At 38.5% G+C, this 13061-nt stretch overlaps 1 protein-coding gene and 1 pseudogene across 1 annotated transcript; one reads left to right on the top strand and one right to left on the bottom strand.

Annotated features, from left to right (window-relative positions):
* The first annotated feature begins 10114 nt into the window (after positions 1-10114).
* On the top strand, positions 10115-10226 carry LOC143636590 (U6 spliceosomal RNA; annotated as a pseudogene).
* Positions 10227-10997: 771 nt separating this feature from the next.
* LOC143636578 (NAC domain-containing protein 104-like) lies at positions 10998-12720 on the bottom strand. Its single transcript, XM_077104143.1, has 3 exons — positions 12290-12720; positions 11840-12099; positions 10998-11150 (listed from the first exon to the last, which is right to left on the bottom strand). The coding sequence occupies exons 1-3, from the start codon at positions 12453-12455 to the stop codon at positions 11019-11021; spliced, it is 558 nt and encodes a 185-aa protein (XP_076960258.1). The 5' UTR covers positions 12456-12720; the 3' UTR covers positions 10998-11018.
* Positions 12721-13061: the final 341 nt, after the last annotated feature.

The following is a 13061-nucleotide window of genomic DNA, read 5'->3' as shown; positions in this document are numbered from 1 at the left end:
AATGAAACCGAGGATGGTTTCCACATACCCAAATACCATTGAACTATTAAAATGATTTGGAAACTAAAATAACTAGGAACTAAACAATAATAATAAGCTTAAACAAATTTAAAGTGTTAACAAGGACTAAAATAGTCCTCTATGTAGCATTGCCTAGAAATACACCTAAACCGACCATGGCCGGAGAAGGGAAAGCCAAGGAAACAAGGGAAGTATACTTTAAACAAAACTATAATAACAAGCTTTAATTAACAATAATTAGTTAGAATCAAAGATTAGCATTAGTTTGACCTTGAGAAGTCAAACTATCAAGAGTTTGAAAGATGAATACTTAGAACTTCGATTGGGAGAGTTTTGAGGTGAATGAGCCACCAAAAATGGATGCATTGGTCTTGTTTATATAGGGAAAGAGTAAGGGTTCAACCATGATGTTACTTTCAAGAGATTTCATGCAATTTCATTTGTTTAAAAGGTTAAACAAGGTGCAAAACAAACAAAAACGAGCCGGTGGGTCTGCAGACACGTGGAGGTGCCGCGCAACCACCTCACCTTTCATCGCGGAGTAGCACCCATGGGAGTGGGGTTTGGTCTCCAGCTTTGGTTATTTGGCGATTTTAGTCCCTGAAGTTCGTTTTATGTCATTTTTAGCCATAAATGGGTGTTTTAAGGTACCAAAAAGGATATTTCGTGATCCAACAAGTGTGAAACAAATTTGTAACACAAAAACCACTATATTTATTTATATCAAAGAATCCGAAAGACAAAACGGGTCAGGTTTACCGTACAAAAACAAATACGAATTAAACCGAAAATGACGAATGTCACAGAAAGGTCCACAAGAGTTGTGCAAGGTTTACACGAAGACATCGAAGCCCGAGCAATAATATCCTTTGCATATTGTGCCTATGAAAGAAAAATACCATGCGATTGTTGGAAACTTTAATGCCCAAGAAGTGATGCAAGTGTCCCAAGTCAGTCATAGCAAACTCCCGTGATAAAGTGGTAATGATATCATGTAAAAGAGTATCATTAGAGGCGGTAAGAATTATATCATCCATGTGCAATAGTAAATAAGCAATGTTGGACCGCCCCGATTATAAATAAATAAAGAGTTGTCGCACGCACTGCTACGAAACCCGTGAGAAGTAAAATAGGACGCAAAGCGGGTGTACCAAGCTTGAGGTGCTTGCTTGAGCCTATAAAGTGACTTCTTCAAACGACATACAAATTTAGGAGCTCGACGATCATAGAAACCTAGAGGTTGATGCATGAAAGCAGTTTCATTAAGTTCCCCATGTAAGAAAGCATTCTTCTCGTCTAACTGATGAATAGGCCATGACCGTGAGATTGCGAGTGATAGAACTATACGTATAGTCGCAGGTTTTACAAATGGACTGAATGTATCCTCGCAATCAATACCCACTGTTTGTGAATTCCCATTAACAACTAGTCTGTCCTTATAACGTTCCAGTGTACCATCAGCTTTAAACTTGTGACAGAAGAGCCACATACATCTAATGACTGGATGATCCGTAGGTCAAGGAATTAGTTCACACGTTTCATTATCCTATAAATCAGTAAATTTGGATTGCATAGCATTTAACCAATTAGGATCTAATAGGGCCTTGACAGAAGATGTGGGTATGGGGGACATGTTAGTGGTAGTGAAGGCCGATTGGGTTGGGGACTGAGATTTAGAGTGGGTGGTCATAGGATGTGAGTTTGTTTGGGGAACAGTGAGAGGTGGCTGTGGTACAGGCTGGCCAGTTGTGGGGGATTGGGCTGGTGGGTTTGGGCCAGTCAAGTTTGGACAGTTTGGGGCTTGGTCCGAGGGTTGTCGTTTTCGGGCAGGTTGATGTTGATCCGGTGGTTTTCTAGGGCGCCGACTATAGGCGATGGGGTAAGGGACCGTAACGGATGTCTTGGGGATGGGCTGATTAAATATGAAGCTCGGAGGAATGGTGTCATCCAACAAATTATATGCAATAGAGTTGTGAGGAATTGTATAAGGAAAAACGTCCTCAATAAATGTCACATGGTGAGAAATGTGTACGTTGCTAGTGGTTGGGTCAAAACATCGATACCCGTGAAAGTCGGATGGGTACCCGAGAAAAATGCACCGAATGGAGCGTCCATGCAATTTATGTGGTTAGGTAGCAGAGGTGTTTGGATAGCAGGCCCACCCGAAAACCTGTAGGTGTTCATATTCAGGATGACGAAGGTAAAGGGCAAAGGTAGGGGTATAAATATTGAGACGTTTGGTAGGGAAAATATTATGTAAGCAAACAGCCGTGTGTAAGGCTTCCACCCAAAAAGATGGGGGAAGATTGGTATGAATTAGCAGAGCACGGATGATGTCGTTGAGGCGACAAATCATTCGTTCTGTCCGGCCGTTTTGGAAAGAGGTTTGGGGGCACGCAAACCGAAAAAGATGGCCGTGTTTTCCTGTAAAAGCTTTAATGGCTAGGTTGTCAAATTCTCCCCCTAGGTTGCATTGAAAAGTTTTAATTACACGATAAAATTGTGTTTCAATTAGACGGTGAAATTTGGAAAAAGTAGGAAACGTGTCAGACTTGTATTTAAGAGGATATACCCACACGAAGTGTGAAAAATTATCAATGAGAACCATATAATATTTGTACCCTGTTTTACTCATGATAGGAGATGTCCATAAATCACAATGGATTATATCAAATCTAGAAAATGTAAAAGTATTAGAAGCATGGAATGGCAATCGTTTACTATTAGAAATTTGACAAGAATTGCAAACATGTGAGTTTTTACTCTTATTACAATGAAAATTAAAAGTACGACTTAAAAGGTCTAAAACTTGAGTCCCTGGGTGACCTAGACGATCAGGCCAGGGTAGACTAGTTGGAGCAAGAAAAGTGGCTTGAGGAGGTAGTTGCGGCTGAATGAACGGATAAAATGCTTCGGTGCTGTTGTGGCGGGACAACAACTTTTTAGTTTTGAGATCCTTCAAAGAAAAACCAAAAGGGTCAAACTCAACAGAAATTGGTTATCACGAGTAAAGCGTCTGACAGAAATAAGATTTTTGATAACTTGTGGGCTATAAAGGACATTGGGTAGGACATAGGTGCTGTTGGGTAGGGAGTGAAAACCCGTTCCCGATCCATGTATTGGTAAAAAATTGTTGTTGCCCACCAATAACTTACTACAAACAGGAGAAGAATGTGGGATTAGTAACTTACCTTGATCATGAGTGACATGGGATTCAATCCATGTATCCATGAGATCAGAAGCCCAAGAGGAAGAGGGCTGATTCATATGCATGTTGTTGAATGCAGTGCTGAGATCCGAAGGGCTCAATGCATTATAGACTCCATGTGGTGATGGACTGTATCCGCTAAACTACTGTTGTGGAAAGCCGGAAAATGGGCTTGGGTAGGGATTGTGGGCAGCTGAAATGGGTTGTTGTTGGGCCGCCATTGCTGTTGGGTCGGATAGGGGCATGGTGGAGGTGTCCACCAAGCCCAGTTAGGGTATCCAGATTGCTGCTGTTGTTGATCGGGCCACTGTGTGTAGGGTGGCCTGTTATTGCCTCGCCCCCTGCCACCCTGACGGTTCCAATACCCACGACCCCGGTTCCGTCCACGAGTAGAAGAGGATTTAGGGTCCAAAGGCTGGGAGGTTTGGTTCGAGTGGTTGTTTTGAGGTGGGGTTTGAGGAGAAGTGGTAGCCAAGACAGTGGATTAAGTTCCTTTTTGTGCTTCCATACGCAAGACCTCGTCGTTAAGCATAGTCACGGCTTGGTCCCAATCAACACCATTCTGATTGATTAGCAACGCCGTGGTATTGTATTCAATAGGTAGTCTTCGTACTAGTTGAAGAACTAGACGAGACTCGGTGACAAGGACGTCTACATCGGCTAGTTGATTAGCCAAGTCAGTTAAACGCTGACAATAATCCTTGATGGAGGAACAGGCTGACAAAGTCAGGTTGCAGAACTTTGTTTCCAATGAAACAGCCTGTGCCTTCTTGTTACTGAGAAAATTTCTCGAGTTTTGTCCAAGCAGCGTGAGCCGTAGCGTTGCTGTCCATGACGCGTTTCAGAATGTCGTCAGATATTGTGTTGTAGATCCATTGGAGAACCAATGCATCAATTTCTTTCCAGGCATCATGATCAGTGGATGAAGAAGCCGGAGCAGCAGACCCATCTATATGATCCGAAACTTTGTAGGCTACGGCATGGAGGCGAAAAAGTTTTACCCATGCAGAATAGGTAACGTTAGTGCCGTCTAGGGTTCTGATTTTGGTTTGGATGTTTGATACAGAATAGGCTGGGTGTAGGGATGGGGTTTTAGATGGTTGCTTGATATTATCTTTGGTCATTGTGAGGATCGGACGTATCTGAGAACAAGGAATGAAGAAAAGGCGGAAGGGAAGATGGTGATCAGAATAGCTCTGATACCATAAAAGAGTTTATGGTGTAAAATTTCCGAATGAATTTCATTGATTATGATAACCCTTTAAATAGGGAATGATACAACTTAATAATAGAAGACAGATATACATAACAAATATACACCAAATCAAATACAATTACTAATTATCACACGATATCTGCCAACATAATCGACTGATTATATGGCTAATTATATGTATGGCTACGACGTGCTTCCAACTCGATATGTTTAATTCACTATTGCTGTAGTGGGTTATGAAACATTTATGATGGATAATTATGATAATTGGTTAATGTTGTTGTTATCTTAAAAATAATGTTAGAATAATAAAAATGGTTAATGGCTTCTTTAACAATATGAACATGTTTTAAGATCTAACGTATAGTACTAATCTTATTTGAAGAAAGAAATATTTTACCGGTTATAACCTCTACCTTAACTTTATCGATTGCCGTTAAATTAAATGGATTAGAGTTCCCCTATGAGGCTGAGGGGTGTGGGGGGCGCGAGAGGGGGCGTGAGTGGGGGCGCCAGCCAATAATATTGTGACGTGTGGCAGAGAGAGAAACTTGATAAGATGGGTGTTGGTAGTGGTGATAGCGCCCCGGGCCATGGTGTGGAGGGGCGCGAGAGGGGGCGCGAGCGGTTTATTTTTTTATTTTTTTATAAATGTATTAAAAAAACGTATTATTAAAAAAACAAGAAATTATTTAAAAAAACACACATTAATTAAAAAAACACATTAATATATAAAAAAAAATTAAAGTACTAAAGAAAAACATTATTCTTATTATTCGGCTTCGTCTTCTTCGATCAACCTCTTCCGGATACGTTCCTTTTGTTTTTCCATCAGCATTTGGTCGACCGGATTTAGGTGGCTGAAGTCTCTTGCAAGGAAATCCAAATCTCTCATTCTTTTTTTTTTCCTTTTTGTCAATAGAGACCACCTCCATGGTTTTGTTGAATTTATTGAAGGATTCAACAAGATCGTTGATGTTTACAGCTTCCCCCTCAGCCGGTTTTTTCCCCCTGGCGTCCCTTCCCAATGGCCGCCTCCTCGGCGGTGAAGACGTTTCCTCCCCCGCAACGTTTAGGTCGAATCCAACCCGGCAATCCGACCCGGCGGAAGTGCTGTACGCTCCAGACGAACTAGTTTTAGTCCGTTTCGGCCCTACTTCCGCATCAACGTCCGGCGCCACCAGCTCAACCCACTTAGAACACCTTCTCAACCTCTCCCACACCTTTACATCGTCCCACGTCTTCACCGTCCCATACCTCCGCAGGAACTCCTGCCTCCACTCTTCGACAGTGAAATTATAAACCGCCAAATCGTCAGTGCCACTTGGTCTCATACGACCGGCGTTCCTGTTGAACAGATTAGTAAACAAGCCGACAAATTTTCTGATTTCGGTCCACCGACCCGAAATCATATCGGCGGTCCGCTCTGTACTCCCAACGAGCGAATAGAACGTCTCCCTAACCTTTGTCCAAAAGACCTTGCTCTTTTGGTAGTCCGCTGCAAAATGCATAAATAAATTTGTAAGTCATTTAACTTTTTTATTTAACTTTTTTATTAAAAATCATTTTTAAAAACGTTAAAACAATTACCGCAACGCCGATCCTCAGAAGTGACTATCCAAGCCCGACACAGGGCTTCCTTCTCATCCGATGACCACGGAGTGATTTTCCGTTTCGTCCTTCCGGTCGAAGCCGAACCCGACCCGTCCGTTGCAATTTGTTTTTTCCGGTGGACGCGTCTTCTTTGTCCCGCAGCTTCACCTTCTGGTTCTTGTGTCTCCGGAACTACAAAGTTAGGAGACGGTTGTATGTTGGATGGTTGAAAGCCGGATGGTTGTTGCGACCCCGAATAAAACATCGCTTGGTCCTGTGCCGACCATAAATCGTCGTAACTGTAATCTGAATCTAGGTTTGGGTACCAATTTCCAGCCATGTTTTTAAAAAAAGGTTTGGAAGATGGGGTGATTTTGGGTTTTGGGTGTGGTATGTGATACTGGTATGTGATATTGGTATGTGATATTGGTGTTGGTTTGGGTTTGATATAGGTTAATAGAGAGAAAAGATTGTATGTTATATTGTTGTGGGTTTGTGTTGGATATAGGTGAATATATAGAGATATTTGTATGAAAATTTTTTTTTTTTTTTAATAAAAAACGAGCCCAAACGGCTATATTCACGCAAACCAAGAAACCTTCACGCCATTCTCAGCCGCTAGCCCACCCGCGCCTGCCTCTTTTTCCGCACTCGCGCCCCTCTCGCGCCCCTCTCGCGCCTCGGTGGTGTGGTGCTCGCGCCCCGGGGCGCGACCGCCTCGCCACTTGCGCCCTTTCTCGCGCTCCGCACCCCTCAGCCTGAGAATGGGGCACGTAAAATAAGGAACACTAAGCTGCCATGTTAATTATATCATCGTAAGAGCATGGATAGAACATAAACCCTAATATGTTCAGCCAATCATGATCTAAAGTCAATTGAAACTTAGGTGCTATTTGTTTTTGAAGACAAAATTGTCTGTAATCTGATTTAATGTCTGCAACTGAATATGTAGTCTGAAGGTCTGTAATATAAAAATATAATACTGTTTGTTTTATAACTAGATATCGTCTGCATAAGCTGAAAAGTAGTTACCTATCATATATATTACAGTAGATAAAAAACATTTAACGTTTGTAGACTGCTAAAATAATTGGTAGTGGTGTACGAACTATGGAAGTGGGTGGTGGTAGACAATTGTGGAAGGCGGTGAACGGTGGGTGGTGGTGATGGACGGTTGTGGTGGTGGGTGGTGGACCGTGATGGTGGCCGACAATGGGTGGTGGTGGCGATGAACGGTGGTGGTGGGTAGGGGTGTCCAAAATACCCGAACCCGATTAACCCGACCCGACCCGAACCCGAATAAGCTAATTCGGGTCGGGTTAATAGGGTCAAAAAATATTAATCGGGTTATTCGGGTTAACCCGAATTGTTAATAGGGTCGGGTTTCGGGTTCATTTTTGTAAAAAAGTCGGGTTTCGGGTTAACCCGAATAACCCGATTAGTGGTGATACTTAACTTTAAATACAATGATGAAAAGATGAAATAAGCACTATTAAGGCAATATTGAAAGCTTTATGAAGAAGTTAATTATTCTGATTGTTCTTGAAACGTTTGATGGAAAGTTTATTTATGTTGTGCTCATTTAATTAAACAAACGAACATGAACACATGTTCACTCGTTCATCTATGTTCTTGAACGTTCGTTATGATCGTTCATTTAAGTTTGTTTACGTACATTCGTGTTCGTTTACATATTAATAAAAAATTATTAAATGTTATTTGCATTTAGAAATTATATCACCCTAATATGTTTTATATTTGTTTGTTCTTGTTTATTTAAATGCGTTCATTTATGTTCGTTTATGTATGTTTGTGTTCGTTAATGTATGTACATGTATGTCATTCATGTCCGTTTATCTTTGTTTAAATATTTTCGTTTATGTTCGTGAATTGTTCGTTTAGATTTTAAAAAAAAAGAACATGTTTTGTTTTTAACTAACGAACATGAACACAAATATTTGTTCGATTAAGTGTTCGTTAAAAGTTAAATGAACGAGCACGAGCATGCATTTGTTCATGTCCGTTTGGTTCGTTTACAGGCTTATGTATGTAATTATAATATAATTATTTGTAAAAGAAATTAAAAGGTGAGTAGAATAAGAAATTTTGCAACTTACAAGTTACAAACACAAAAAATAGCTTAAAATTATAAAGTAACATGATTAACCCGATTAACCCGACCCGACTAACCCAAAACCGACTAACCCGAGCCTTAATAGGGTCGGGTTGCGGGTTAGATACTTTTTAAGGAAAACCCGACTAACCCGACCCGATTAACCCGAAACCCGATCGGGTTGACCCGATTAACACCCCTAGTGGTGGGCGGTGGACTATGATGGTGGTGGATGGTTGTGGCAGGTGGTGGTGGTGGATGGTGGTGGCGGCGGACGGTGGGTGGTGGCGGTGGCGGGTGGTGGTGGATGGTGGTGGCGGGTGGTGGTGGCGACGGGTGGTGGGTGGTGGTGGAGGATGGTGGTGGTGGTGGACGGTGGTTGTGGCCGACGGGGGTGGTGGTGGTGGTGGGTGGTTCACGGTGGTGGTAGTGAGTGGTTGACGGTGGTGGTGGCTAACGGTGGGTGGTGGTGGTGGACGGTGCTGGTGGGTGGCGGTGGACGGTGATGGTGGTGTTGGACATTGGGTGTTGGTACTTGGTATGATGTTAAGAAGTGTGAAAATGGTGAAAAAAAACTTATTTTTTAAGACCATAAAAGCATTTTTCAGAACTTTTATTTTTTTATAACAAACTGTCTTTAAGAGTTTATGTCTACGCGTCCGCAGACATAGGCTCATTGCAGACCTTATAAGCAAAAACAAACACAACATTAGGGTGTATGTTTTGAAATACAAAGTCATCATTAAAACTTAGGGTGTGCTTGTTTAGAAAAATTCAATTGAATTGAAATATAGTTTCCATTTTATAATGGGGTGTGTTCCGCTAAATTTGTTAGAATTCGACAATGAATTCCTTTTTCAATGTGTTTGTTGAAAAATGAATTGAATTCGGATTGGTTAACTTAAATTTCTTTATTTTAAGCAATTCAAGATTCCTTTCGGATCATGAAGGAATTCAACAAAAGTATATCGAATCTCCATCCATTCACTCACTGTCAATGCCGTAATTCTCGCCCTCACCACCACTGTTGTGACATGACATTTGGGGTGTATCAACTGCCACAATGACCACTGTCGCAACCCCAAACCACCACAACCACCGCTGCGGACACTTAATTACCTATCCTTACTCTTATGGTACCTTGTATTTCACATGAATTTCAGAACATGGAACTAGATCATTATTCTCTATGCTCAGTGACAAGTGACATAGATCATGTGAACTAAAGTGCACTTATGTAAGATGCTATAGGCTTAGTAAGCATGATAATATGATAACATCTTGTGCATAACTTTAACTCCTTTGGATAACTTGGACAAAATTTTGAACCATGAATCCATGTTATTGGGCATGTCATGTCTCATTGAAATAGTTGGAGCACACTTGTCCTTAGTCACGCGGGGGTGCTTGCGTCACCTGTGATGCATGCTGCCCTAAGCAACCACCCAAAAGAAATATAATTTTTGTTATTTTAAAAGTTTATATAAACATTGGAAAATATAGTTCAATGCTATGTGACACCAGGCAACTAACAACCAAAAAGGCTTCTGTAGCAGAAATGGAAAAGTATGCTATCGGTGGGCCCCGCCAAACAAGCTCATTTTGCTTTTAGGGCCCCACATTTTTCTTTCACGTGAACATCCCAAAAATACGATATATCACTTGATCCACAACAAGACACTTTGTGTTCTTTTAAACACCTATTTAAAAATACAACAATTAATAATAATAATTATAATAATAATGATAATAATATGTTATTAATACAGTAATAATAACTGTATCAGTGGTTGTTATACGTATACTACTTTGTATTCTAGAGCAAACTCATTGATAAGTTAACACATATTCATGGCTGAATTTATTAATTTATTCTTTTCTAAACTTATATATTATTACTAGGTTTTGTTAGGCTTATTGGTTTAAAAACTCATGGTAATTTAGTTTACTACTAATACAATATATTTGTCACTTTGGGACATATATCTGATAAAATTGAAACGATACAGAGAAGATTAACATGGTCCATGCACAAGGATAACACGCGCTAACATAATAGCATATAGAGTAATTTTGTTTTAGTTAAATGAATTTTTCACGTACTCATTATAGTTCTCTATAAGTTTGTTTTCTAGTGTTGGTTACATCTATACATAAAACTTCAACTAAATTCTCATATTACATACTAAGATAAGTTTTGGTAAGAGTATTTTAAGCATTTAGTTACTAAATACCTTTTCTTATAGGAAATCAAATACAAGTTTAGTATTATTTCTTTTGGAGTAATCTTCACTAAGACATGTCTATATGATAAATAACATATTATGTGATATAGAAAATCAACATATGCAACTTTTTATATACCGTCTTCAGATTTAAAATTTATGTTGTATTTAAAGTTACAAGTTAAAATATCTTTAATCAATTTTTTTCAAAAAAAATCAGATATAACATATGCAACTTTTTATATACCGTCAAATGCAAGAAAATTCAAGCAATTGTAGCCACAAGCCCCCAATTTGTGTGATGTGGTGGGTTTGGGCATGATGAATTCTCTTTTTTCACATTTTAAGTGTCATTATTAACACTCATTTTAATCCGAATTCAAATTACCACCACCACTAATTAATTATTATTTTCCTTATTATTTTTTTTTACAAATTGCATATATCATAACTCAAGAAAATCAACTTGTATTTGGTTTTCATTCTATAAATTCAAACTGTGTCCCTATAATTCCTTTAACAACATTCTTTCATCACTAGAAATAGTGCAACTTCTTGATATTACGTGCTATAAGAACATTTTACATTAATTAAGTATAATAAAGATTAATAATGGATCAGCGTAATGTATGATTAATCTTCCTAATTTGGAAAACTAATATCATCAAAATCATCTAACGACAAAAACACTTCATCTAAACACGAAAGCTCCATGCCGTCATTGCCATCATCGTTATCGTAGCTTTGCTCATACACCCGACATATTACCCAGTCCTGAATAATTAGTACACATTAAAACATGCATTTCAAAACTTTAAAATGAAATATAACACTACAATCAAATCATTTAAAAAAATATGAAGTACCCTTATTAGCAAATTTCCCATCACATATATTGTACGTAATACATCTGTTCAAATGATATTTTACACATGCATTTAAAAAAAATATAATATGCCCTCAATTGAGTCCCTTTGTCAATAAAGAAAACAATGTACAGTGGTTGTAATTGAATTAACATCATAAAAGATATACTATAATAAAAGCTTTTAAACTTCAACTTATAGTAATTAGTTTCAAGTAAAATACCTGACAATTAAGTGAATTGAGATATAAATTACATGAATTACATCTGTTCTATAAATGGTGTCATGTTATTTTTGTTCGAGACCAATAATACGTTGAGAACCACGAGATTTGCAATATGTAATACTTATTTATATATTTATTTGAATATGATACATAAAATAATGATTATGTAACCACCTTTTTATCTCTAGTCTAGTTAACTTATGATTATCTTTTATGCACTATATACAAGTGTATTATACGGTTCTTATGAATATTAACATATTATTGGTTTTGAAATGAGTGTGTTCCTTAATTATATATTTATTAGATGAGTTGAAATATATTTGAGTGATTCTTTAAAATGTTATAAAAAAATGCTGATGATGACTTACAATCTTGGAGTTGTCTCTTCTTCTTGATCTAGATGAATTAGCACCATCATGAACTCTAAATTCCTGCATTATCCAATCTGTTTTCATATCATCACCAACATGAAACGCATAGTATTTTTTCACACCAATTCTTTTTCCACCATTTGAACTCATAATCTGCTCATCCCCACCACATGATTTCCAGTACCCGTTTGCGGTTACTCGATTAGCTGATTTTCTGCTGAAATAATACCATTTCTTCCCTTCCACCAAAGCTTTGCCTACAACACAAAATAATATATATCATGCATGCACATATATGCTCATGATCAAGCTATATATAGATATATAGTTCACGTTCGTTTCAGAACCAATAATATGTTAAGTACTTTATGAGACATATATAGTGTCTAAAACATAATCACTTCAAAACACTAGCTACAATAATATTGAAGGAAAGAATGAAGTTACCATCTAAGTCCCATGGATCATATGGATAAAGATCAAGATCAGGAATGATGTCGGGACGGTATGGCAAGCGAGAAGCTTTACGTTGAAGGAAATGGACGATGAGTTCTTCGTCGGTTGGACAGAATCGAAAACCTGGAGGGAGATTCATATTATTGTTGTCACCCATGATCCTAATAGCAAATCAAGTTTGTATATGATGTGGGGTTGGAGATATGTGACAAAAGTCTATGAATGTAGGATTTATATAGTGTTTGAAGTGTATACATATATAATCATATACGTATAGAGAGTGTGTGTGTGTGTGTGTTAGAGAGAGAAGGGTTGACGTGAGCTAGAAGTTTCGTATCTGTGTTTAAGGCGGCTATTTAGTTGCAGTGGGAATTGAAAACAAAGGTTGGAAAGTTAACAAGCCATGGGCTCTCTTGATGTTGAAGGGAATATGTACCTTGTGCATCAGCACTTGGGATCATGTTGTTTTCATCTTTATTGATTTCATTGTAGTATTACCATATGTGCAATATGTGGGTCACCATCATATGAGATAAAGAACCACACAACACACTTACTATCATTTGTGTAGTAGTTGGCATGTACTATGTGTATTCTATGCACTCTAGGCATTGACACTTGTACTTTGCTACAGTTTAATCTTTGATAAGTGATAATATGAGATGGTGATATATGAGAACCATCTAGTCTTTCTATTTCTCTACAAACAACTTGTAGAGTTGTGCACTCATGTACTAGAATTGTGCAAAGTGATAGTCTAATG

Source organism: Bidens hawaiensis, unplaced genomic scaffold, assembly GCF_021521415.1.
Source record: "Bidens hawaiensis isolate Kalapana, Puna unplaced genomic scaffold, B.hawaiensis_p1.1 tig00008011_1, whole genome shotgun sequence".
NCBI classification, from domain to species: domain Eukaryota; kingdom Viridiplantae; phylum Streptophyta; class Magnoliopsida; order Asterales; family Asteraceae; genus Bidens; species Bidens hawaiensis.
This window is presented reverse-complemented; position numbering and strand designations above follow the sequence as displayed.

Bases quoted from the DNA above. Each gene is read 5' to 3' on its own strand.
- LOC143636578 (XM_077104143.1), bottom strand. From the start codon at position 12,455: ATGGGTGACAACAATAATATGAATCTCCCTCCAGGTTTTCGATTCTGT. The intron at 12,100-12,289 runs GTAACTTCATTC...TTTGTGTTGTAG, and splicing joins TGATCCATGGGACTTAGATG to GCAAAGCTTTGGTGGAAGGG. The intron at 11,151-11,839 runs GTAAGTCATCAT...CTAATTATTCAG, and splicing joins GAAGAGACAACTCCAAGATT to GACTGGGTAATATGTCGGGT.